Source organism: Trachurus japonicus, chromosome 1 (assembly GCF_045865225.1).
Source record: "Trachurus japonicus isolate A0001 chromosome 1, Traja_1.0".
Taxonomy (NCBI): Eukaryota; Metazoa; Chordata; class Actinopteri; order Carangiformes; family Carangidae; genus Trachurus; species Trachurus japonicus.
The window spans coordinates 26,734,581-26,762,282 of record NC_140907.1 but is presented as its reverse complement, the minus strand read 5'-3'; the positions used below and the strand labels follow the sequence as shown (position 1 = coordinate 26,762,282).

General features: G+C 42.7%; 1 protein-coding gene across 1 annotated transcript in view; it reads right to left on the bottom strand.

Annotated features, from left to right (window-relative positions):
- Window positions 1-5,154: 5,154 nt before the first annotated feature.
- Window positions 5,155-27,702, bottom strand: part of dchs2 (dachsous cadherin-related 2) — a 33,963-nt gene continuing 11,415 nt past the window's right edge. Inside the window, exons 5-20 of the mRNA XM_085782981.1 lie at window positions 25,841-26,869; window positions 25,553-25,740; window positions 24,965-25,064; window positions 24,694-24,866; window positions 22,857-23,700; window positions 22,168-22,407; window positions 18,564-18,698; window positions 15,518-15,727; window positions 14,539-15,399; window positions 14,334-14,447; window positions 13,333-13,544; window positions 13,083-13,234; window positions 11,887-12,017; window positions 11,485-11,771; window positions 10,849-10,990; window positions 5,155-8,828 (exon numbers count right to left, since the gene is read on the bottom strand). Of these exons, the coding sequence (XP_085639107.1) occupies window positions 6,220-8,828; window positions 10,849-10,990; window positions 11,485-11,771; window positions 11,887-12,017; window positions 13,083-13,234; window positions 13,333-13,544; window positions 14,334-14,447; window positions 14,539-15,399; window positions 15,518-15,727; window positions 18,564-18,698; window positions 22,168-22,407; window positions 22,857-23,700; window positions 24,694-24,866; window positions 24,965-25,064; window positions 25,553-25,740; window positions 25,841-26,869 (7,427 nt within the window). The 3' untranslated portion in view covers window positions 5,155-6,219. The remainder of the gene's footprint in view (window positions 8,829-10,848; window positions 10,991-11,484; window positions 11,772-11,886; window positions 12,018-13,082; window positions 13,235-13,332; window positions 13,545-14,333; window positions 14,448-14,538; window positions 15,400-15,517; window positions 15,728-18,563; window positions 18,699-22,167; window positions 22,408-22,856; window positions 23,701-24,693; window positions 24,867-24,964; window positions 25,065-25,552; window positions 25,741-25,840; window positions 26,870-27,702) is intronic.

The following is a 27,702-nucleotide window of genomic DNA, read 5'->3' as shown; positions in this document are numbered from 1 at the left end:
AGGCAGGTCAAAGGTTGAAGTATTATTAATGTTAACAGAAGGCTACACAAGTGACCGTCAAAACACGAAAATAATCACAGAAAGACCAAGAGTGAAAACTACAAAACAACACCTTGAAGAAATAAGAGCTTTAAACGCTTCAGTCTGAGACGTGGAAGAAAAGACAACAATTCAGAAAACAAAAAGGAAAGCTGCTAAGCAAAGATCAATCGCCTTCAAAAGAAAAAGAAAGCTACTTCTTCAATCCGAACAGCGTTTATACAAAAGAATCGTACTCCTCCATCTGTTTTATATATTGTGGCCAAAAAACATCACTGATTTGATTGGACCCAAATGTGATGCTTGAGGCTCCTTCATACATCCAAAGCCTGTTTGACCCTCCTTCTCCTGCCCTCCACCAACAAAGCTCCCTTTTCCCTCTCCCCACTGGTCTCATTCAAGGGGCTCCAGGCCTGACTCTGTGTGTGTGTGTGTGTGTGTGTGTGTGTGCGGGAATAGGGAGTCTTGTCTCACTTATTGTGCTGCTAGCTAGGCTAGGTTTATACTGTGAGCAATACTCAACTGAAAAACCTGTTATTTCTGTATTAAACCACCTGCAGACTTCAAAGGTGGCTCTGAAAAGTTTTTCCTCGGTTGACAACAGCGGTGATGGTTCCCAGTGGAGACCCACTTGACGCAAGCATTGTTCGCTGTTTGTTTTTTCCAACAATGCTCTCAGTGACAAAGTTAACAAGCTGATGTTAAACAGGTATCGTATTGAACATGGCCACCATCTGCTATTAACTATTCAGTGCTAAACCAAAAGTACAGCTGAGGATTGAGGGAAAGTAATCGTTTTCATAAACTAAAATATTTGACGAAATAAAACTTAAAACAATCCATCCCATATTTGTTTTGACTTTTCACTCAAAACCACAACCTCATGGTGGCACTAGTGGAAACAGGTTGCAGGGTGACCAAACGCATTAGGATTCATCCTTTGGGCTCTGCACATGTCTGTGCTAAATTTCATGGCAATACAACTGATAGTTGTTGACATACTTCAGTCTGGACCAAAGTGGTGGACTGATAAACAGGCCAACATTACCATCCCTACAGCAGCGCTAGATTTGTATTTGGATCGCTTTCATAAGCTTCTGTACATTTTTATACTTTCTTTGGACTTGTGGATGTTTTGGATTCGGGGTAGAAACTGCCCAGAATATATGTATATTTAGTGTTTCATCCAAGCAGTTCTGCAGAGTTTTATTCTAAAATTACATTGTTGAACAAGTTTTGGAAGGAAAAATGGATAAGTAGTGTTGTAGATGTGTCTTTAAGTTAAGATAATATAGCATTATGACAATGTAAGGTACACATTAACTATTAAAAAGTATGTACTGGTCCCTTTGAATCTAATTTAATTTACTTCAATTTTTCTCTAATGTGCTAATATGTTCATATTCAGCATTTGAAATTGATGGTTGAACAATTTGGTATGTTTTTTCCAATTGCAAAGCTTGTTGTTTTAGAGTCATAAGTCTTCAAGATATGAAAAAACATGAGCCTCAATAAGAATTTTTTTTTATCGAGCAACAAGCCAGTTTCTACACTGTACGCTCTGCATGTTACCATCCCCACTTCAAACTCATGTTCCCAGCTCTGCTCAGCTATCCCACATCACGTCTGTATTAATTTCCATCAGGAGCAAGCACAGCAACGCACTCTGGCATATATCGTCCCACACACTTGTCAAACATCTGAAAAGCATAGAAAGGATGTTGCACATGGTTCTGATAAAAACAGAGGTAAGCTGGTCACTGAGTGCAGTTTACTTGTTCCTGTTCTGTGATTAATTCTTTATGTAAACTGCACTGTTATCTCTTTGATGAGATTATATATGTCTATGGAAAAAAAAAGCCATATATGAATAAATGATAAAAAATGCCTAAATGCAAAAACGGTGAGCCTTTCCTTCTCCTGTCAAGTATGCCCCCCTTTGTTTTAGGTGGGGGGAAAAAGGTGGAAGAGAGAAAACAGAAAACATTTGGATTGTTTCCAGCTCGCAAATGAAGCATGAAGCATGCTCTCTGTGTGACAATGTTTACATAATCTTTCAACAACACAGCATAAATGAACTTAAAGGTTTATGGAAAACTATCTAGACTCTGCACATGTGTTGATTGTCTGGAGTCAAAGGGCCCAGTGGTGATTTATAATACTGAAGATGATGATTTATGTTTTGTGCCAAAATCCTGCTGCTCAGACCATAAACATATTCTGGCTCACTTCTAAACTAAAATCTTATCTGCATTCTGTAAAAGCTGCATCGGGGCAAATATCATTCCCCAACAACCGCATATCCACCACTAATAAGAGGCAACCAGACCCTGATCCTTGCTGTTCCGCACTTGTCTCCAAAAAAGTGTCTGAAACCCCTCATCAAACAGTATTAATATCTTTGGGCATTTGATATTTGGATGCATCTCCAAATTGAGACCTATACAGCAGGACTGATAGGTGGATTGATACTATTTTGTACAGCTTATCACAGATAGGATCAATAATAGCAGCAGTTCCTTTAAATTTCCTGAAGTGCCAGCATCACTTAGTTATTTTTTTTTCCTATTTATTTACAACAAAAAGTTCAGAAAAAAGCAAAGTTGGGAATTTTTAGGGTCATCGTCACCACATAAACAGGATGTAAACAGTAAAAGTGAGGCATTCACGTTTGATAATCTACCATGAATTGTGTGGTTTGATGCAAGCTCAAAGCAGCAACTTCCTGCACTGAAAAATGAAGCTAACACGGCAGTACTGTACCAAAAAACTGCATTTCTTCAAATACCCAGTTGAACCTGGGAGAGCGGCTTCTGGCTTAAGCCTTGCTCCCATAAAAGCTGTTTTCATTTAACAAAAATGACAAAAAATCTCAAATGTTAAATGTCGTATAATACAATCAGTCACAAAAGTTGTTTGTCTGCATGAGATAATAGAACCGAAATGAGGAAGTGTCTGATCAGAGAGCGAGTAAACATTATAATGACTCTGTTCGGACATTGATGTGAGCGTTTTCTCTTTTTTTTTTTTTTTTACTGAGATCAGGAAGTGTCTGATCACAGGATAAGTAAACATGTTATGAATCTTACCAGACATTGATGTCAGCTTTCAGTACTTGACAGTGTTGCTTTACTTTGGTGAAACCAAGTGCTGAGAATGAGTTTGGAAAGACGGTGAAGTTGTTGTTTTGCAGTTTCACCAAACATATGTAGTTTTTCAAACATAAAAGGATTGACAACTAAAATGCCATGTGTAGAGTAAAAAGCCATTTGCATACACTTGACACAGACTGAATGCACTAAGCCATAACACAAAAATATGTTGTATATACAGTATATATAAACATTACAGGGCAACATATACAGTCTGTATATTGTCTTCTAGTCGAGGAAACATCACATCACATGTTGAGGCAAGTGGAAAATGAAGCAATCCATAAATAATACATTATAAAATCAACCGTCACCTCGACTGCACCTTCCCACTCCACAACTTTTTCTCTGCCAAGTGAATGCAAGCTAAATTCCTCCAGTGCATCATATGGCCGCAAGTCTCTTGAGATACAAGCCAGAACATATATGCGTTTTACATATCCCTGTAGAATGCAAATTGAGATAAATATGAAATCCAATCCAGGATGAGAGCACAGCTGTGTTTTATCAGATGATAATCTTTTCTTTTGGTTATGGAGATAAAGACTGTTCTGTGGTGGGGGGCTCACCCTTAACCTCTGATCAACTTGACAGCTATACTCACAAAAACTGTGATTGTGTTGAAATCCTTCATTATTTTGTCATCATGTTTTATATACTTTCATGGATTAGTGTTTAATTGATTTACTCATTTTATACTCAGCAAACCTAGGGCTGTAATCATAGATTGCATACAGCTGAATTATCACAATCCAAAAACCTTAATGTAAAAAAAACAAAACAGATTGTACCTGAGACCTCTTGACCTCTCTCAGCAAATTGAGTTGCCTGACTGAGTGACAGGCCGTGTTCGATAAAGATCCACAGATCAGCTGGTGTGGACTGTGGAGCTCTGCACTGAAACACAGAAGCTTGTTTGGTCAGATCACCTGATACAGCTCCAGATCTCTTCCAACGCCGTGATCCCGAGGCCAAGGACCTGCTGAAATCACAAACACAGAAGAGTGCAGAGCTTTTCAAAACCCACTGCGGTGCAGAGGAGAGACTGAACTGAGTCAATAAATAATTACGCACCTATCAGTGACTACATGCAGGGCACACTTGGCTGGTACGGTTCGAGGGCCGACTGTTTATTATCTTTCATGAAACTATCTGATAAAGACTTTAGCTCCTCAGCTTCCTCAGCTCGTATGTTCCCCGCGGGCAACACATTTTGGATTAACAGCAGACCAAGTGGAGCCACGTTGAATCACTTTGTATTTCTCTACTTTTCTTGGAGAAGCTGAATTCTTAGATGTTCAGGTTCACTGTTAGCAAAAGGATGTCAAGTTTCCTCCAAAGCCTCCTCTTACAGCAAATAACAGAGAAGAAAACATGCAACAATGCTGGATAATGACTTATTTCATGGTCCATCAGTAAACAGACGAGGATTGGGTCGCTGCTGATGAACGCTGTTCGCCCGATAACCACACTGAATAGCCATTTTATTTCACATAATCCCTTCACATTTCATGTTGGAATCGCTGAGCGCATCTACGACATGGGCAGGGATTCAGAGGCAGAGATTTGCGATCATCAGCGCGGTTTAAACCTGACAAGGTTTTTAAGATGTGGCGCTGCTTTGTGGAAACATTGAAGAACTGATAAATTGATTCCATTACTGCAAACAATCTGCAGAGACAGCTCAACCCGAGTGGGATTATCCTAAAGCCAAACCAAGCAGTGTAAAATTCAGGGAAAGTGTTTCTTACATTCGAGCACGGGTAAATGAAAATGCAGCCGTTTGGTCTTAGCTCTGTGTGGCCCTTAAAAATCACAACTTATTTACTTTTATGCAAGTTTTCTTGTCTAATTCAATTTTTTATCTATCTATGAAGAAAGCCTGTCCTGAATAAGACATTTTACACAAGCGAATGATGAATCTTCCTGATTGAAAATCTTGAAAACACTCAATACAGAATTAATTTATTGCAAATTTATTGAAATGAAAACTCAAAATTCAAAGTGCTTTTTTGTTAACAAGGTGTCCACAGTCTACAGTCAGCACACACACATAACAACCATGGAGGGAACAGATCATTTCTATCCATGAGAAAATGTAAAACAGTGAAAACCTGGAAGTGGTTTATAAAAAATCTGCAAACATGCTGACCAGTGACAGTAGTACAATACTGTAGATCCCACGTCTTGAATCCATATGAAATTAGTGTCAGTGAAGAATCACTCATATTTCTCTGTTTTTGTTTTTGGATGATGTCTGCATACGCCTTGACTCTTTTCTGGCCAAACAACATAATACTGAAATTAAGAACTGTCCTATATGAAAGGAATAAAATAAGCTCTGTTCGTCATGGGATTTTACTGGCATTTTATTGGCAGAATATATTAAAGAAGAGGGGGGCAAAGAAGGGCCTGATTTCAAAACGCTGGCTTTTATTATTCCAGGAAGATAGACTCAACCACAGAACAATGTTGCCTTTCTTTGGTTATTAAAGTTAAACCAACCTTGAAAAAGTTTCCATTTAGAAGTTGCAACCAACTGCAATAACAGAGTGTTTCATTTTCTGCATATGTAGACATGTTTACAATAAAACATTCAATAATTAATTGCTGACCCAAACATCTGCTCTCATTCAGAGTGCTGCATTATAAAAAATATAATGCAAGGCTGAGTTTGGGCTTTTCCAGATATTAGTTTTTTATTAAAGAACAAAGTTAAGGAATCAGCCTCAAACTAAGAAATTAAACGACTATATTACCTTCATATGTCAGTGCTGCCTGGTATCGCCCCCTTGAGTCTAGATACAGTAGACCCATGAAACACATGGATCCAAAACAACTGAAAAAACGAAAGTGAGTCCAGAACTTAATCGTTTTATCACTAAAATGACTTATGTATTCACATGTTCTTTGAAATCTTATCAGTAAACCTAAGTTACAGTCAAACTGTGCAGTGTCCCTTTGGGGGAAATACCCTCAGATAGTGTATGGAAGATGAAATAAAATGCATCTAGGTCAAACCTCCTGCCTACACCTGTATTTCTGCCTCCAACAGGCTTGCAGTGAGGGGCCCTGAGTCAAGTCTGATGCCCCCTACGCCCGTCTCAGAGACGACTGGAGAGGCACTGGGGGTCCTCATGGTGAGAGAGGACAGTGACGGGGAGAAAGTTGGTGTCATGACTGACGGGGTAAGTCCCGTGTTCCTGGCTAGGGGCGAGTACGCATATTTGCGGTGAGAGGGCTTCCTGCTCAGACTTGGCACTCGCCCCAGCTTTCGTGGGGGTACAGTTCTGATGCCAGCCTGAGCCACTCCTGTTATTAGAGGCGGCGGGGGCATGAGGTAGCTCGACTCTGCCGCCATATCCTCGCGGCCGCCTTGAAGCTCCTCGTCAGGGAGCATCCCGATATCTGCGAAGACGGATGCCAGAGTCTGGAAGCGTGGCTCCCAGTCCAGCAGGTAGTCCCAGCTGTAGCTGCCCTGCCATTGCTCGTCTAGACAAATCAGCGAGGAGAGAGAATCTGCCGAGCCGTGGGCTTCAGCGAGGGGAGCGTACCCTTTCGCCCCCATGTTCTCCTCCAAATCCCTCACCCTAAGGATTGCAGGAAGAAGCCCCTCACCTCCTCCCTCCTCTTTGAAGTGGTGCAGGCTTTCTGTGCTGGCCATCCCTGAGACTAAACTTTTATTGACTGATAAAAGATGCTCCGGCCCTACGTCGATAGAATGGCAGGAGACAGTATCTCCAGCTAAGGCAGGATCTGGGATCTCTGCGTTGGTCTGGTTGTCCTGCACAGATTTGTCTCTTTTACGACAGGGGTATTGATTAATCCACTTGATCTCCTGGTCCTCAGCTGTCTCACCCTCTGCCGACCCACGGCCGCTCGAGTCCGACTGATTGTATTGGTTTGATACGTCCCTGGTGGTCAGCAAGATGCTCGGCCGTTTTATCTCCTGCAGTGAGATGACACTCGGCGTTTGGCTGTTGGATCGACTGAACGATCCTGTGCTACGGTTCAAGTTTGCGGCGATGGCGGCTGCCTTTTTGATTGCAGTCTCTTTAATCTTGTACCGGAGAACCATGCCCACAAAAACAACGAGGATGAAGAGGAAGATGATTAATGAGGCGCTCAGACTGAGCATTTGCACGTCGAGGGGAACCCCGGTGAATGCTTCTGCCGAGCTAGAGATATTGACGAAAACCATGCAGGTGGTAGACCTGGAGCCCGGTCTGGGACTGCTCGCGGACACGACCATCTGCACCATGTCCTCGGTGTGACCTCGCCTGCGAAATACAGGACCTGACACGAAGATAGCACCGATTGTTTTGTTTATTGAGAAAAACGATGACGAGCTCGCTAGGGAGTACTCCACCACCCCATCCACCCCTCCGTCGTGGTCCATCGCCATCACATAACCGACCGTCTCGCCGCTCTGGACGTTTTCAGGCAGGAGGAAGTGGTACTGCTTCTGGGTGAAGATGGGGCTGAACTCGTCCACTCCCTTGACGGTCATCTGCACCCTCACTGTCGCTGCTTTGTCGCCCTTGTCCCTGGCCTCCACCACGAAGCAGTACTCGCTTTCGCGTTCGAAATCAAAGGTCTGTCTGGTGTGAATGTCTCCTGTGAGTGGGTCGATGGCGAAGGCCTCCTTCCTGTCTGGGCTGCCACTGCCGTAGTCCATGAAGCAGGAGGACAGAATGGAGTAGGCGACCTGACCGTATTGGCCTAAGTCATTGTCGAGGGCGTGGACCGAACAGGCGTGGGTAAATGCCGGGAGGTTCTCGAACACAGAGCAGTTAATGGTCGGAAACGTGAAGTATGGAGTGTTGTCATTTTCATCCATAATGGTGATGAAGACGACTGTAAAAGCAACATTATGCCCTTCAGACGACTCGCCTCCATCGGTGGCTCTGATAGTGACGGTGTATTTTGAGTCTTCCTCGTAGTCAAGCGAGTGGTTGATCACCAACAGGCCAGAGTGAGGGTCGAGCTTCAGGTGTCCTTTGCTGTTCCCAGAGATGATATCGTACTTCAACAGGCCGTTGATCCCCAGGTCGGGATCATGAGCGCTGACCTGGACCAGCCTGGTACCGACTTGGCTGTTCTCACTCACCCGTGCATGGTACTCTTTGCTGGAAAACACGGGGGCATTGTCATTGCAGTCCGTCACGGTCACCATAACAACTGCAGAGCTGTTCAGCGGAGGCGTTCCCCAATCGGACACGCTCACCGTCAGTGTGTACGTCTCCGTGGTCTCTCGGTCTAAAGGGTTGCACAGAACGAGTTTCCCCAGATTCTTCATCTGATTCTCAACTTGGAGCATTTTAACTTCCAGACAGAATCGCTTCTCCTCGTTTCCCCTGGTGATGGCGTAGTGCAGACGGGTGTTTTCGGGGCTCCAGTCTTCGTCCTCTGCGGACAGCGTCAGGAGGGTGGTGTCCGTCGGGGTGTCCTCCGGTACGGTGAGGGTGTAGACGTCCTGGTGGAACACGGGCGCGTGGTCGTTGGTGTCTAGAATCAGTATGTCTATGGAGGTGACGGTGGAGTGCGTGGGTTCGCCTCCATCTCTTGCCTCGACCAGGAGATGGATCAAGTTGCTGTTGGTGATGGCCTTCAGAGGCTTGTTGGTGAAAACAGAGCCTGTAAGACAGCAATTTTTTTTATATTAGCACTGGATTTAATGCCTGTAAAATGTAAAAAGGAGTTTCTCATAGTGAAGAAGCCAGTTTCTGTTGCAGTTTACAGCGATAACTTTGCCAGATTTACTACCATAAATTCTTCGTCAATTTTTATACATTACATAACACAGACTCTCATTACTAGCTAGGAAGCTATTGATGTTGTTGTTGAATTGGCAGTCTATGTGTTGTAGCTGGCTTATCAAGGTCATGTTGTCTTGCTTGTTAAAAAATGCCTTATAGTAGGGGCCAAGCACTTGATGGTGACATGTATGCTATTGTGCTAAAGGGCTGAGGCTAAAGCTACATATTAAAAAAAAAAAAAAAAGCTTGACAGATGATGATGCAGAAGACATGGAAATAAACAGTGCTATATACAATGGCTGCTGAGGTGTCACTTCTTGGGATTAATATAAAAATGTTGTTTACTTCAGCTCATAGCCAGTGTTGTCATTTTGTTTTGTTTTTTTATTTAGCTTTTGAGCAGAAACATGCAGCTGTTTTGAGCATACAGGCTCAGCAATAAACAGCAGACTAGCTGGTAAACATAGCAGAGCAGTTAAGGAGCCTTGGTATTTTTCTCAGGGGCTTATAAAGAGTAAGAAAAAAAATCGAAAGAGAGAGATGGTTTCAGATTTACTATCAGGGGGCCAGAAACTAATGTTTTATGCTAATTCTCTTTCTCTGCTTGACGGGAAACATTGGTCACATCTGGCTCAAACTTTTGTCAATAAGGTCATAATATATCAATTTCTATATCTTTTATGCTACTATCTAAATATTATTGCCGTCAAATTCAGTGCACTTTTTAAATGTGAAACTGCTTACATGGTATATAGACATGGCCTCACCAATGTAAAGCTATAAAAAAAATCCCTTGAATTGACTTAACAGATGGTTTAACAAATATGCAGTTTGTTACTGGACGTGTTTCTCTCCAGAATAAGAACTATAAAACATGTCTGTTTGCATGACAATATACTGCGAGCTGAGTTGAATCAAAAATTGCCCTTGTCATTAGACACCACAATGCAACATAATTTCCTGTATGACAATTCCTAAATGAATTCCATATGCAGACTGTAAGAGCGAATTTTCCTCTTGGATGACAATGAAGTGTTTGTCCATCCAATTTATTATTCCACTTCACTGCCACTTAAACGTTTCTCCGGGATGACTTTATTAATTCTGAGGCTTTACTCTAACGCAGCACCACCTCTTTGTGTTTGTGAAACACATAATGCATGGAAAAACTGAGATGCATGGCGCTGCAAAAAGCATCACATTAAAGCTTTGGATTCTAGTTAGAGAGCTTTAGTCAACGTTGATACAAATTTCACTTTCCATTAGTGCTCCTTACCACATTACACGTCAAATACATTTCTCTAATATTAAACTTTGGGGTTCAAACATCGTAGAAGTCCATAAATCACTCATGAGTGGGAAAGACTGGCCAGTACAGAGGGGGTTGCTGGTTTGGTTTTCAGCTCAGCAGGATTTATCTTCTTTCTTGGGGTTTGGATTTTTAAAAGGGAGATAATAGGATAGGCATGACTCTTTTGAAGCACTTTAACCAAGACTTCGAAAATACAAACACTGGAGAAATATACTGCTACTGGCACAATGAAAACTCCAAGCAACGGCTGATATTGTTCGCCGAGTTGCTCATAACAAGGCAAAGACTCTCTCTGCGCTTTTCTTTGGCGTGTGCTGCTTTAACAGTGCCAGAGAAACTGATTTTAATGGAGAGAATAAGAGGGATGGATATGAGAATCAGACCACCAGACAGTCATAAGTTATGAATCTTGTAAAGATTTAAAGTAATATAATTTACAAAAGAATTATGTTTCTATCGAACTATGGTATTATTGTTTTTTTCTCTAGTGACTTCTTAAAGTCCTCCTTTTCTATTCACACAGTAAGTGGTTTGCTGTAATCGACATTTATATCAGCGCTATTGGAGGATTCATTAGTCTTCTTACCATCGTCTGGCTGGATGTAGAAGCCTTGCAGAGGAGATGAAAGCAGCCTGTAGATGATCTTGCCATTGAGTCCTGAGTCTTTGTCCGTGGCAGACACCGACACAATCAGTGTGTCTCCTGTGACCAACTCTGACAGTTCCACCTTAAAAAAAATGAGTCACATCATGATGTATTTAAGGTGCCAATCGCTGACAAGATATACTTTACAAAGGATTTGTAAGGGTATTAAAAGCTACATTAGTTGTTAATAAACTATCAAAGAGTAGTTGGTTTCCAGGTTTGCAAACGTCCCCCAGCTTAGCTCCACTGATAGACAGTTTACTCTCAGAAAAAGTATCTAGAATAATAATATAAAAAACATTCTTCACGAAACTGTGACCTAAAAAAGACAAACCATGTTATGCTGAAGGCACACAGACTTTCTTTAAACTGGCAAACCAAAAGTTATCCTTAGTATCTCTTTATTAAGACATTGATAAACAATTTATGCCTAATCTTATAAATCCTGAAATGTCTTAATAGAAAGTTGTATCTCCACCATGAACATAATTATCATCTTATTCATGGCTCGCTGACCCCAACCAGCTGCTGTATAACGTTGTCTCCCTTTTTTATTGAGAAATATATCATCTGTACCTGGTAGGAGACCTGGGTGAAGACCGGAGCGTTGTCGTTGACGTCAAGCACTTGAACTCTGACCTCCCCTGTGGTCTGGTGGAGGGAGTCGGACGCCCAAACTGTCAGAGCGTAATCCGTCTCCTCCTCGTAGTCCAGGGCTCGTGTCAGAGTGATCACGCCCGTGTAGCGGTCGATGGCAAAGGGGCTGTTGGTGCTGCTGTTGTCTGAAAAGCTGTAGGTGATGGTTGAGCTCAGGTCCACGTCGTTGGCGGTCACCTGGGTGACCATGTAACCTGCTGGCAGATCTGAAGAGAAGCAGAACATGTGAAGACGGGAGCATGAATAGAGGGAACACAGTATTATTTATTTATCCTTGAGGATGTGTCATTAAAAGCGTTAAGAGGTGAAGCTTGGTCTTACTCTCTGCTATAACTACCGGCTCCATGGGGGGAATGGCGGGGCTGTTGTCGTTGACGTCCACCACTTGGACCCTGATGGTGGTGGAGCTGCTGAGTGGAGGGTTCCCCCTGTCTGCTGCCTGCAGAACCAGCCTTCGGTACAGAGGTAAACAAATGTTTGCACTCGACAGAATATATGTTCTGGAGAGTATTGATTTTATTATACAAGATAAAATATCCTCCAAATCAAAAACAACTCAACTGCTACCATTTGACTATTTTCAATGTGTCATTTTGAAAAGCAAGAATTGCACAACGGCCCGCGGTGATGCTGCCATGGCTGAAGTCGGAAGAATATTCCATTTGAGTTTTTATGTTGTCAGCAAATCTGTCAGCAGTGTGTCTTATAAAGAAAAGCACAGCCATTATGAAACTGCTGGATTAAGACCAAGGGCCCGTTGCGTCAGATTTGCATAATGGAAGCTGTGATTTGCAAAATGACGACATTTCCATTTTCTTATTCAGACAAACACAATTGCCCATGAAGTTTGAATAAACCTTTTTTTTTTTTTTTTACCTCTTCTCATGAAATTATTGTGATTTATTCTTGATAGATAAAGTGTATATCCTCTCAAAACGTACCTTTATAATAAGAATAAAAATAGGAATGTGTCTGAAAACAAAATAATTCCAACTTTATGGGCAACAGTGTATAAACCAACACTCACTAATTAGGGCCTTGAAGATCTTAAATACGGTATTTTTTTCTTAACGTTAATGCTCCCACTACAGAATGTGGGATCTGTATACAGGTAGTGTTCGCAAATCACAATGCGATATTGACCCTACAGCCCTGAACTGTGACCACACACTGATATAAAAGGTGATCTCCCATTTAAAATAATTTAGCAAATAATAAATTAATAACGCCCCCTTGCTAAAAAAAAAAAATTTAAGTCTTTTTTCATATCATTCACAAACCACAGCTCCTCCTACTGTATGTGCCCAGGAAAGTTTGCCAATGAAATAAATTCAAATTTTTACAAAAAAAGGACAGTACTTTATATTAATTTGGTGAGAATATGGAAAGAAAACCCTAGGACCACGTTTCAGCTTCAGATAAACCAACCAACCTGTTAAACTGAGAGAACTAGTGATTCTCTAAATGCCGTGCTAACTGTGGGAGAATACTTCATACTGTTACATGTGTGCGTTTACTTGTAAGATGGAGTGATCTCACGGTCCAGCAACACGTTGGTAGCAAGGATCCCTCGCACAGAGTCCAGGATGAATGCTTCATTATGATTACCGGACACAATGGAGTATTCAATCTGCCCGTTCAGCCCACTGTCAGCATCGGACGCAAACACCTTTGGAAAAAGTGGGATTTTTAATGAGGACACCAAATCATCGCAATTAAATATGACATATCGTCTCGATGTTCCTAGTGTGGGTACGGGCAGTGTACCTGCATAATGTAGGTGTTGTGCACCTGCCCCTCCCAGACGGCTGTTCTGTAACTGCTGTGTTCAAACAGCGGTGCGTTGTCGTTGACGTCCAGCAGGGTGATGGAGACCCTGCAGTGGGCCGTCTGCAGCCCGTTGTCGGCCAGCACCACCAGCTGGATCTGAGGACTCACCTCGAAGTCCAGAGAGTTGTCTTTCTGCACCCGGATCTCACCTGCACAAGACGTTAACCCGAGGAAAGTACTGTTCAGAACAACAGGCCTGAGTGTAACGTTTCTTTTAAAACACAATCTACCATACTCAACAATATATCACAAATTATAAGATTAATTTATGAGTAAATGGTCTACTTTTCTCTGTGGCCTTGTAATGTCAAGTTTTTTACTGGATCAGGGAAAAATGACGGGAAAGTAGTGGAAAAGAAAACATGACTTTTCAACCATTAAAAAATGTGTCGATGGAAGCAATCTCAGCTTCAAGTTTTTGCTGTAACCCTAGAATTCAGCCCAAATGTTAGTATAATATTCAGTGTTTCAGTGTCTGTGTCTGTGCCTACTACAATACCGTATGTAGACATGAGTCCCAAAAAGATTTGGGTTGAGAAGAGATAAAATCGGGCAGGCAACGATCATAATTCTTTAGGAAATACTTGTTGCATAAACAAGCAGATGAATGCGATAAGCTGTAAGGATGTTTTGCACACAGAGAGAGCGGTGGAGCCTCAAAACAGTTTGATTGGAAGCTCGTATTGGTCGAACATGAACGCTGACGAGGAAATTAAATCAAAAGGATTTCTGGATTTTCTGGATCCTCTTGTGGAAAATAAAACGCATCAGTGAATAGGAATTTGTGCAATTAGCCTTAACTTAAATGATGAAAGAATGTTCCTGCAAATTAACACAATATGCTAATCATAAGCAAGAGAACTGAACTTTGGATGGAAAGCAAGAGAAATACATTTTAAACAACAGTGTTTTTGTTTGCATAGTTTTATGTTTCTCACCTGTGTGACGGTTAATGGAGAAAATGTGATTCTCATTGCCACTAAATATAGTGTAGGTGATCCTCTGTCTGATGTTGGTTGGGTCACTGGCCTCCACTTTTGCAATCCAAGTGCCTTGGACAAAGGGAAAGTGAAAAGTTCAATGAGGTTTTTTTTCCAATGATATCAAATGGTGAACAATAGAAAAAGAGGTGGTGCAACCTACCAGCTCTACTGTTCTCCTTGACGGTGGTGTTGTACACTTTGTTGGTGAAGTGGAGTCCTTCGTGTTCTCCCTTCAGGTGGATGAAAACCAGGCATGTGGAGGTCAGAGGAGGTCGTCCACGGTCTGAAACCGCGACCTGCAGCTTCCTCCCCGAGAACCCGGCCCGCACTCGTCTCCTCAGCGAGATCTCTCCCGACTCGGTGTTGATGTCAAACAGATTTTCCTCGTCAGACAACGTGAAATGAACGGTCCCGTTCTCGCCCTGGTCGCCATCTGTTGCAGTCACTGTGGTAACTATCTGATTCGGTAGAGTCCTCATGGACACCCACGCATTCATGGGATTCTGGTCACAGACGGGCACGTTGTCGTTCACGTCCTCCACCGTTACGGTCACGGACGCCACGGAGCTGAGGGGCCCCTGGGTGCAGCCGTCGGTAGCCACGGCCCTGAGCGTGTACTGAGCCCTGTTCTCCCTGTCCAGAGCCCTGGTGGTGCGGATCACGCCTGTGAAAGTGTCGACAGAGAAAGCCCCCTGGCTGCTGTCCTCTGTCAGAGAGTAGGTCACGTCCCCGTTGGGCCCCTCGTCGGGATCAAAGGCGCTGACCTGCAGGACCTCGGCTCCGACGGGCAGGCCCTCGCTGACGGAGGCGTGGTAGCTCTTACGGGTGAAGGAGGGGATGTTGTCGTTCTGGTCCAGCAGCACCAGCTGGAGCTGGGTGGAGGAGCTGAGCGGGGTGGGGCCGTAGTCTCGGGCCTGGATGTTGAGCGTGTAATTCTGCCTGTCCTCGCGGTCGAGGACCTGCGTGGTGCCGACAACACCTGTGTGACTGTTGATGGTGAAGCGACCCCTGTAGTCGTCACCTGAAGACGACAAGAAAACAGTGGAAATTAAAGGACAGCAATTTAGAAATAGATCAGTAACTTCATGGCTAAAATGGCTCAATTGTGACCCAAGCTGTTTGATATCCATGTTCCTCACCCAGTATGGAGTAATGAATTGTTCCATTTTCTCCGTGGTCTGGATCGGAGGCCTGAGCCGTGTAGACCACGCCAGCCGGCAGGTTCTCTGGCAGGCTGATCTGGAAGGACGACTGCATGAACTCTGGAGGGTTGTCGTTGTCATCCAGCACAGAGCAGTGCACCGTGGCCGTGCCCGAGAGCGGCCGCGAGCTGCTGTCACGAGCTTGAACTGAGGGCAGGGAATTCAGAGGAGTTCACACGTATACTCATAATATCAAAACATCACCACAGAGACACCATAAAGGTACGAAAATGACTGTGATTTTAGTGAAAGCTTTCGTCAGCTTCACAACATTTTCAAAATGTGTAAACTTGTTGTAACAACCTCATTGGTTGGTTGGAGATTAATATCATATCCACAGACTGTGGGGTTTTTACCAGCAATGAAGGCCACAGAGTGTTATGGAAAGACTAATAAGAGAAACTATAAAGCTAATCGATTTAGCTGATAGGAAAAACATTTTTAAATTACCTTTTAAAACCATTTTTCATATTCTGGGATTCATTCATGACTTAGTCATATTGTTAAATTTTGAGAGATCTATGCTGTGTTTGTAAATCCATTTCTAAATCTCAAGTATTTATTGATTGATTGATTCAGGAATTATTTGAATGCCTTTTAAAGTATCAAATCAAAGAAACTCTGTCCTGTGACATCCCTTGACATTTCCCTTCATCTAGCTCACAGAGACACAATCAATATTCAATAGTAAATCAATTAATATTAGGAGGTAGTGGTACATAGACACAGAGGTAGACCGACGAAAAACAGTAAACTGCTTTTCCACAACACCCAATTCATGGTTCTCGTTTCATTCCCAGCCTTTAAAACAAGCAATGGGGAACAGGACTACAGCTTTGCTTGGTAAATGTTAACAATGATGGCTTTTTGATGTTACGTAGGTTAAATGTTGCCCATATTCACCATCTTGGTTTAGCATGTTAGCATCCTAACCCCAGTGAATCAGCAGTGAACACAAAGCAGAGCTGAGGCTCATGGGAATGTCATTAGTTCTGCTGATATTTGGTCATAAACCAAATATATTGTAGCCTAAGTCTACACATAAAAACTTTGATCTGCTTTGTGTTAAGAGGAAAAATGGCGGAGCAGCTGATCAACAGACCAGCTTTGCTACGACCAGAGTCATGCTGCTACCCTCCCACACACTAATATAGTAATAGCCCCCTTCGATGCACAATAATGAAAACATAAGTTATACATGTAACAGTTAATTGAAATAGACAGTTTTGCTCAGTATGTCAAAATGCAGCCGTCTCACTGGTTCCAACTCTGCTGACCAAAGACTGAAGCCACATTTGACTTTTTATTGCAGTAAAAAAAAAACAACAACCTGTCAACATAAAGTATTCTGCGACAGCTTTTAATACTTGCTGAAAAGAAGCTGGTATTTTATTTCTCTCCAAATTCATGTGCAGCCAGAGAAAATTGTCCCCCACATATTTCATACGTATTTCCCAATGAGCTCTGTGTGATTCTGGCACAACTTCAAGACATTCAAGGCTTTCCTATTATTATATTTTGTTATTAAATTTAATTGTTCATCATTCTCTCGACTGTACAAATATTATGATAAAACATCTGAGAGCAGTTTATCACTAAACACTGCTGAACAGCTTGGATGTAATTACTGTGTATGCCCATGAGAGAGCGAAGGCAAACACTTCAAAAGGCTCAGGGTGAAGCAGCGCAGTCAGCAGAGGTTAGACACACTGTACCTCAGCCCATTAAAAAGTCTACTGTTTTCCCGGACATAAATCAATCTGCTGAATAATGTTGCGTCCACGCAGAAGAAGGCCGACCTTAAATTCCTAATGAGTTTGGCTGTGAAGCGCAATACGAGAGGAGGTTAGAGAATGAAAACCAGAGGGGAGCAGAGAATAATAACAAAAATATTTTTTTAAAAAAGGATTAAAAAAATGGGTAACGATTGTTTCATTTTAACTACTTCTGATTTTCATTTCGTTATGAGATATTTTTATTGCATTTCACATGGAGGATTTGGCCTCAGTAGGTGGCCAGAGCAGAATCACAGCTGCTTGTATCAAAGGAAAGAAAGAAAAAACACAACAACTGCTCCCCCCACCAGGAAATCCTGATCACAGCCATTTATAATACAACGATCAATACGAGGACTTTGAACTTATATTGCCTCAATAAAGACGCTAAACACGTCCAACTGGAACTGGCTTTGTGAGGTGTTGCTTTTTTATTTTTTTTGTCTCCTCAGACATCAGCACTGGACTGTGACTGATTGGACTGTTTCTCACAACCTTTCCAAACCTTTCTCCTCGGACGTTGCAACATGTTGCTCTGATTAATCGCTGGGCGCTGAACACATGACGAGATCGATCCATCACTCACCTGCTGAGCTGAATCAAACGAGTCTGACCCGTCATCTTTTATTAGGACATAGCAGCAGTTTAAAAATCCCCTCCGTCATTGGATTGCTTGTTTCACCACAGGAGATGCAGTTAAATATTATACTCATGACTGTGTATGATATGAAATGGTGCAATACTTTAAACCTTGAACTTGAGAGTCCTACTGGATCCAGCAAAACTTTAAATTTGAAACGTTTTCAGAAGTTGTGTGTGGTTGTTTCTGATGCTGTGTGTGTGTGTGTGTGTGCTCTTGATCTCTTACAGAGATGTTGATCTCAAAAGGAAAACCTGATTGAACAAAGGGTAACACTTTATAATAAGTACACACTATTAAGCATTAGTTAAGCATTAAATACTGAATTCATCATTTATAACACATGAATACTCATTAGTATGTAGTTTATAAACACAGTTAAAATGTTTTACTCATCATTGATAAGCACTAATTGTATTTTTAAACTACATACTAATGAGTATTCATGTGTTATAAATGAAGAATTCAGTAGTTATTAATGCTTAACTAATGCTAAATAGTGTGTACTTATTATAAGTATATTTACAGTATAACTAAGTTACCAGGATTGTGTTAGTGCGTATCTTACCCCTGAGTGTGTAATGTTGCTGCTGCTCTCGGTCCAGGTAGGAGGTGGTGGTGATCAGACCGGTGTACGGGCTGATGCTGAAGAGGTCGTAGCCGGGGCTCGGTAACAGACTGTACCACACCACAGCGTTCTCCTCTGAGGGGGGGACACACAAGGTCAAAGTTAACGCCATTATAGAGCCCAACAAATGTTATTTTTAAAGAATAACTAGCTAGAAGCTGAAGTGAAGTCCTGTTAATTTTTGTTCTTTTTGTGCGGTTATAAGACAGCGACAAAAAAGATGATCAAATGGCAGATTGTAAAATAGATTTATACTCTGCCCCTCTGTTTTAGCCGTCAAATAAAAAATATACTCATTAAAAAGCAAAGTCAACATATCAACTTCAAACACAACAAATGGTTTGTTTCGACACACTTTACCTTTGTCAAAAAATTGCAGCTCCATACCATTTCAATAGTATTTCACAGAATAGTCCTGCTGAAGGTTATAATATGTTTGATATATAAACTAATTAGCCACTTTATTAGGTACATATACATATCTGCAAAAGTGTATGATTAGAGACTCCTCTGAATTCATTACAGTCCAACCACACGTCTGACTGTGATCCCTAATGCTAAAGCACGTAATTTAAATTACATTATGTCAAACAGACTACGAAAACACAGGACATAATAGGCGTCAAAAGTATGTACGGTTATAGACAGAACAGATGTTTGCATTACATTATTACACTGTACAGGTGGAATAAAGTGGCTACTGAGTAAATAATCAGTATTTTTGCAGCTATTATTGTATTCTCATATCAATAATACAAGAATAGAACACAGAAGTATAAAAGAAATGCATGCATATGATACATGATCATTGTTTTACGTGTAAAACAAGATCATACTTTTAGAATAACGTTCATGCTTTTAATCAAAACCAACAAACTTAAGCTGCAGTTCAACACCTCATCAGGTCAAGATTTATAAGCCTTATCTGATTGTCAAACTGGAAACAGATGCATGAGGTTGGCATCACTCGCTGTCATGTGTCACCTTCAAAAACTGACAAAAGTCCTGCAGAGTCACACATGAACTTCAGTGGGTGACGCTTAAATGACTTGAATACTTATCCTACCTTCTTGGCAACAAACGATCCCTATGAAAACTGGTAACTGTTTGTATGTATGTTCTCTTTTTTCTGGAGGTAAGTGAGAAATTGTAATTTGAGGAAATGAGATAACAATATTACTTCAAGTAGTTTATATAACTATTTAATTTCATTAGAAAAAGAGCTTTAATCAGTCTTAAAAGTGTGTGAAAGAGTAAATGGTTTCAGACGGTGCACAAGCTCAACATTCAAATCTTGATTTCTGAAATATTTGGCAAGAATTTAAAAGCCTGTTATTATTTTGTAACTAACTGAGTGCTGTGTGTGCTGCATCTTTTCGTCCTTTGTCACTGGGATGTCCTGATACAAATGTGTCCATGCTATGACTAACGATGTGGTGATCGCATCTGACCATGAAAGTTGTCTATGACTAACAAGACTGCATCTGTTTCTCGGAGAAGACAGCACAGTCATTCTGAAAAAAACACAAATCCCTCTAAACGTATGAACATGTGCTCCACGGAGTGAAACCCGGGACATGCAGAGTACAACAAAGGTTAGCTGTCACACTTGTTAATACTGCACATCTCCTCTGACCGACTCCAACACATGGAAACTGGATATAGAGACCAACACGGGCGCAAAACAATGGTCATCTTTAGGGAGCGCAGAGAAAGAGGAGGAGGAGGAGGAGGGGGAGGGGGGGAAGGAGCAGCACAAATGATAATCAAATAAGGGTGGTGGGAGAGCGGGCTGAGCTGCCAGACGCGGCGATTTGAGGAGACAGATGAAAACACGGCGCCTATTGGCACAGATGGCTTGGATTATGGAAATCATCACGAGACGGGACCTTTCTATTCTCCCAGAGGAGCTGTGTGCTTGCTGTTCTTGGACAATTCTCACCCCCAAGAATGTTAGTTCAACATGGAAACCCCTCCTGTCCTGCCACATGCCCTCCACCTCCACTGTTTAAAAAGGACTCGTACTGTCAACACGACGAGAAGAGATGGGGATCGGGCCGGGCCCCCGCGCACAACGTGTTAAAATAAACAGGGCCGACGTGCAGATTTGTGAATGTGATTAGTGGGGGGGGGGGCTCAGATGAATGAGATTTGCGAGGATGTACAGTGAAAGTAGCTCATGACAAAAAAAACAAACAAAAAAAAAAGACACAAATGGAGCAACACATGGGGAGAAGAGGGGCAGGGACCGGTCTGAATGAAGCTGCTAATGGAGTGAAACAAAACAAATGATAACCTTGGTTTAACCAAAACATAACATAAGTGCTCAACTCTGAAAAAGCTTGTCAGGGAGTTTCCTCTTTTCACCATTTGGTCAAACAAGTGTTTTTAAGTACAGCTCTTATGAGTCACATTAAAAGAAACAGTTTGGTTAAATGTACGATGTGACTCTGGTCTGAGGTTGTGAGGCTTTACAGACGCATGCTGGTGCTGCCACCTAGCTACGGTGGCCCTGACAGATCAACACAAATGCAAATGCAAATACTCACAGTCACAACACAACCAAAAAGCACAGATGTAGATTCATCATAAAACATGTGTTGCACTGCATCCATGCACAGCTTATTGCTTTTAAGCAAAAAATTGATTGAACAGCAAAAGGTCTGTCACAGTGTCCTTACATTGTCATCGGTGCTACCTGCAGCCTTTTGTGTATTTGCTTGTATTGTGAGTATTTTCTGCACAAAATTGATGATGTTTTCTGAATTGATTGTGGCTTGTCTATTTGCATGTGTCTTTCATGCCTTTATTGTCACTATACACTAGGGGTGGGCGATATGGCAAAAATATCATATCACGATTTAAAAAAAATAAAATAACGATCTCGATTTTATCACGATCTTAAATCAAAAATTGAAAAACAGACAATTTAGGTCAAAGAGCCTTTCTGAACAGATTTTAATGGACTCTATGCACAGTTCCACTATTTCCTGAATTTAAGGTTGCTCCTTTATTTCCTGTCTTACATTATTGGACAAACTGATGTGTCTGGTAGTCACAATGGTCAGACACACCTGGATTCATCAGCCATGGCTCACCATGCAGCTACCGCTACACACACAAACAAGCAGGCGGGTAAGAAAGCGCGTCACTGCCCGTAATTCACTATGATTGGTCGTTCAGGTTGATGACATAATAGGCTACGTCAGGTGCGTCGGTGCATCAGCATAGAACTGGAATTTATAGAATGTGCCCTAGAGACGATCCTACGATCTCTGCACTTTGGCAGATCGTCTACATGCTCTAATCCTTCACAATCTAATATCGTCATATCGCCCACCCCTACTATACACATGTACAATGAGATTAAGAGCAGCTCCTTCAGTGCAAACATATGCATAGAATATAAAATAAAATAAAAAAATACGAAAGATAGATTCCAATAATAAATAATACACCTTAAAAACACAAGTAAATTGCAACTTCATGCTGAACGACCAATGACATGAAAAGCTATAATAATGTTGTCTCCCCTTAATCTTACCTGAGTCCTTGTCAGTGGCAGAGACCCTGACCACCGGTTCACCGGGGTCTCTGTTCTCGGCCACACTGGCGTTGTAGACGCTCTGAGTGAAGACGGGCGGCTGGTCGTTCACATCTCCCACCTCCACCGTGAGAGTCTGGGTGGAGGAGAGCGAGGGAAGGCCGTGGTCCACCGCTCGGACCGTCAGCCGGTGGAAACGCTGCCTCTCGTAGTCCAGAGGGGCCGAGAGAAACAGAAGCCCTGACGGAGATGAGGGAGGGTGGGTGATGAGCGAGAAGGGCAGTCGTACTTAAAATAAAAGTTAAAAAGTGACCTCCTTTGATAAGTAAGGACGTCACATAAAGTCTTCAAGCCGCAGCTAAAAACTTTTGAATTGCATGTTAATTATTATGTTCACTGTCACACATATGGTGCCTTATTTAGATTTTTTCTGTTTCTGCTTGTATTCTGTGTTTTTAAACTGTTGTGAAGCACTTTGTGACTTTGTGCTGAGAAAAGTGCTGTATAAATAAAGATTATTATTATCATTACTATTAAAAATAATTCTTATTACTAACGACACCTTTTTGTTTTGTTATTCTACATACATAATTTCCAAAGACATATACAGAGAGGTGTAATACCAGCACGGCTTGTCCATGAGTCTATCTGAATTAAAAACAGTCCAACACCGGTTATAAAACTCTTACCTGTTTTCTCTTCTAATGTGAAAAACCCATTCTTGTTTCCAGCGATGATGACGAAGGAGACGAGTCCATTTTCTCCTTTATCTCCGTCTATGGACAGGAAATGATGCAGCAGACTCCCCACCTCAGCGTCCTCCATCACCTGGACCGTGTCTGCGGACACAAACACCGGCCGGTTGTCGTTGACGTCCAGCAGAAACACCTGAGCCGTCACTGACGTCTGTCTTCGCTCCTCCTTCCTCTCCGCCTGGTCCGTGGCCGTCACGGTGAAGGCGAAGCCGGGCGTCGTCTCGCGGTCCAGAGGCGCCGCTACGGTCAAACTCCCGGTGCGGGGGTTGATCTGAAAGGGGAGGCTTGGGGATGAAGCGGTGAGTTCGGGGTCAAAGGTCAGAGTGTAGCGGAGGGCGCTGTTGGGGAGGGTCCCGTCGGCGTCTCTGGCGTGAAAGGCGAACGCCAGCGATCCGACCGCGGCGTCCTCCCTCAGACCGAACGTCACCAGTTTATCCGGGAACCAGGGCGTGTGGTCGTTCACGTCCTCGACCATCACGTTGACCAGCACGGTCACGTTGGCCGCTGCGGCGAGGGCGGCGTCCTCGGCCCGAACCATGAGGAAGTACTGCACGGCCGACTCGTAGTCCAGCGGCTGGTTGATGTAGATGTCGCCCGAGGAGCCGTCGATGCCGAAGTGAACGCTGCCGTCGCCCTCGGAGATGGAGTAGAGGAACTTCCCTTTATCTGCAACGGCTGCAGAGCCGATGACGGCCGCCGGCTCCGTGTCCTCTCTCACCGTGAAACGCCTCACGATGTGGTGGTCGGAGCGGCCGTACGGAGCCTCTAAGCCATGAGCCTGCAGATCACATGAATATTCAAATACTGAAAAACTGTTTATTTGCTCACACAAAATTAAAACATGTAAGAAAGCAAGGAAGGAGTAAAAAGCAAACAAAATATACATAAAATGTGAAACATAAAAAAAGGAAAGAAAAATACAACATAACATTTCATCCACTGGTCACAGAGGTATACTCATGAAAAAAGAATAAATGTCTCCCCCTGGTGCCAGATGTGCACCACATGCAGTGCATTGGCCATAAGATAGAGTTATATTATATTATAATATATTGTATTTTTTTTTTTTTATCATATGCACAGTGGAACATTATGGAGATTATATAAAGATCATTTTTTAATCTCCTAATTAGAGATGTCATTTCTAAACATTGTTTTGGCTTTTTTGTTTTACATGTTTTAAACTTATTCTCCATTAAGAGTAAAGCTGAAATCTCGAGAGAGAGATCATATTTACAAAACCAGAGCGCTGGACTTGTTACCAGTGTGTATGAATGAACAATACAAAACACAAGCAGTTAGTAATACCATGTTTTGACTTGGTCTGTGAGGAGCTCTGGGGAACAAATGCACTTAATACAGAGTTGATTCATTTGCAGCCTGTTAGACCTTGATAAGCCTGAACATTCAGAATTTGTTGATGTATAATATTTAAAGATGCAGATGTTGACCACTGACACCTGTGAAAGACAGATTTTAAATCTGATTTTAAATTTAAGCTCCAACAACTTATCATTGTTGGTTGTGGAAGACAATGAGAAGGGTATCCTTTACTACACAAAACTAATATAACCCATCTCTTCTGTAAATTATTTTTGTTGGCAATTTATGTATTGTTTTCTTCCCCACGCTGCACTGCAGTAACCAAGAGGATGAATCCAATAATCACGACATCAATAAACGAGTGAAGACTCACATTTGAAGCTGAGTTGGTATCAAGTATAAAAGAAAACCAGATATCACAGCATGATGGTGGAGGAGAGACTGTTACCTGTACATGAACGACGGCCGTGTCCTCCTGAGGCGAGGCTCCACTGTCCCTGGCGGTTACTTTAAGAGTGTAGTAGAGTTCGGCCTCCTGGCTGAACAGCTCTGTGGTTCGGATGTCTCCGCTCTCACTGTCGATCTCAAAGTGTCCCAGATCATCATCTTCATCAAAATCAGCTGGGAAGGGGAATATACAGAACCTTAATGTGATGTTAAATGCCACATGGTAGCACACACACACATACATACTGCACAGGTGACACTCAGTGACTCACCTGTGACCAATGAGAAGGAAACTGTTCCATTTTCTCCTGCGTCCAGATCTTTGGCAAACATGTTTGTCACCAGAGATCCTGTGGGTAGACCAGCCCAGATCTGCAGGGGATAAATAACAGTCAGCACATATCAAGCCTGCAGCACATTTTAAAGATTCATATTTAGTAATGGTTCATGTGTCAGATGATTTTATTCAATTTCAATGAATGTGTCTCTCAATATGTTTTTCATTGTTATCGTTGCCTTTTGTGTGTAATGTGTATTGTTTTTGAACTGTTTTTATGTTATTGTGACACTAGCATCCGGCATATTTACATGTTCTTATGTCCATTAATTTGCACTGTCCCATTCAAATAAACAAATAAATAAATAAATAAAATGTCATGTATTGATTTAAGTGGTTTGTTTATGCATTGTGTTAGTTTTGCCAGGCATTTGTTCATGGCCTCACTGTGGCCATTTAGAAACATTACTGTTAATGCTCCTACACATGCACCATATAATGGAGCACTGAGTCATTTCAAATTTAGTTATAGAAATGTAATTGGTCATCACATGTCTTCACTCCCACGTGGATTCTTTCTCACCTGCACGTTGAGCTGTTTGCTGACAGGCAGGTGTGTGAACTGCGGAGCGTTGTCATTGATGTCGGTGACCAGGATGTGAACGGTGGCGGTGGCGTTGAGTCGAGGGTGACCCTGATCTGTGACCATGACCTTCAGGCTGTGCTGGCTGTGCTGCTCCCGGTCCAACGCCACCCAGTTGATGATTTCACCTGGACGGGCGCAGAGAGGACAGAGTGAGGTGAGGTGAGGATGTGAAGCTGCAGCAACCGAAGCTCAAGATGAAATGACGTGAATGTTTTTTTTTTTTACCTGTTTTAGCGTTGATGCGGAAGAATTTCCCATCTGTGAGCAGGATGTAGGACAGCTGGGCGTTTTTCCCAGAATCCTTATCCACAGCTCTGACTGTTCCCACCAGGCCTTGAGGGGACGACCCCTCCGACACGGTGAAGTAGTAGACGTCACTGCTGAACACCGGAGCGTTGTCATTGATGTCCAGCACCAGCACGATGACTGTGGCCGAACATGTGGCGTTGGCCAGCGAGGCCTCTCCGGCTGCGGCCAGCACTCGGAAACGATACGTGGATTCGGTCTCGTAGTCCAGGTTTTGGGCGAGATACAACCACCCGGTCCTCGGGTGAACCCGAAACGGAGCGGGAGGGAACCCGGCTTCCGCCTCCAGGGAGTAGCCGAGGCCCGAGTTCGACATGTGAGCTCCGCGCGTCCGGTGCGCCCTCACCTGGATGACCCGGGAGTCTTTGCGGTACCCTTCGCCTATCTCCACCTGGTAGACTAAAGTCTCGAAGGCCAGGTTGTCCTCGGTGCTGCTGCGGTCCACGTTGACCGAGAGGGTCAGCGTGGAGCTCAGGGACGGTTCTCCTTCGTCTTTGGCCACGATCTTCAGGCTGTACCTCTGCTGATGATCCGCCTGTAAGCTCCGGTTCAAGGTCACGGTCCCGAGGTTGGGGTCGACCACGAACGTCCCGTTCCTGCTGCTCTTCGGGAAGTAGCGCACCCTCCCGTTGGCGCCGCTGTCGTAGTCATGTGCATGAGCGATGAACAACACTGTTCCTGGGAGCGTGTTCTGGGACACGGTGACGGTGTCGCCGAGTTTGGGGAAGACGGGAGCGTTGTCGTTGACGTCGACGATAGTGATGTTGACTTGAGTGGTGCTGTAAACGGGGGACGTGTCGGTGTAGGACTGCAGGACCAGCAGTGCGTACGGCTGAGACTCGTGGTCCAAAGGCTTGAGGTTGCTGATCAGGCCGGACTTCGGATGGACCGAGAACAAACCCTGAGGGTCTCCAGAAGAGATTCGGTAGGATACGGATTCCCCGAAATCTGTGAAGACAAAGAGTCTTTACTGTATTGATAACATGAAGAATGGAGAGAAACATTAAAGGGCTGGTTCGCCTCAATGGATCTTTCTCCTTAACTTTAGTTGTGGTATATTAATATTTATAGTGTTATACAATGCTTTTGCACAATAAATGAACACATTTTCCAACTGATGCTAACAGGAAGTTGTATATACATGCACCAGTGGATGGTCGATATAACTTCACAAAAAGACAATGAAAGATTTCCATATGATGCATCCTGACCTTTGTGAATTATGTAGTAAATAGTTGTAATTTAGTGCATTGACAATTAAGATTCAGAGAAGGGAAGATGAATAAAAATGAAGACTTCTTTCATAGTTGAATGTAAATGCAGTGACAAGAGGGATTTTATGGGAAAAGAAAGAAGAATATCATGTTGATTTATAGTGATCTATTCAGTTATTTTTGAGTGTTACAGATGTGAATGGTCTCAAATTATATAATAGTGCTAACATAAATTTAAATATTTGCTTATTTGCTTTCTGGTTTTCAAAAGTGAGAGGGTTATTTTTGAGAATGAGAAAAAACGTGTCCAAGTCCATTAAGTGCCTTGGACTGTTTGGTTTGTTTGTATTGTGTGTATTTACTGCAGTGTGTGTGATGATGCCTGAATAAGAAATGCTGCTACTATTTCCACAAGAGTCTGTTATATAGTACATATTGTTGTGGGTAAGAGTGTGTGCAGGAAAGCTTAAATCTCTACCATTTTGTAGGGACGTGTGTGCCGATAAAGAAAACAAATGTGATGACAAGAAGTAGCGGAGAAGGTCATTATAGTAGACAGTCACAGTT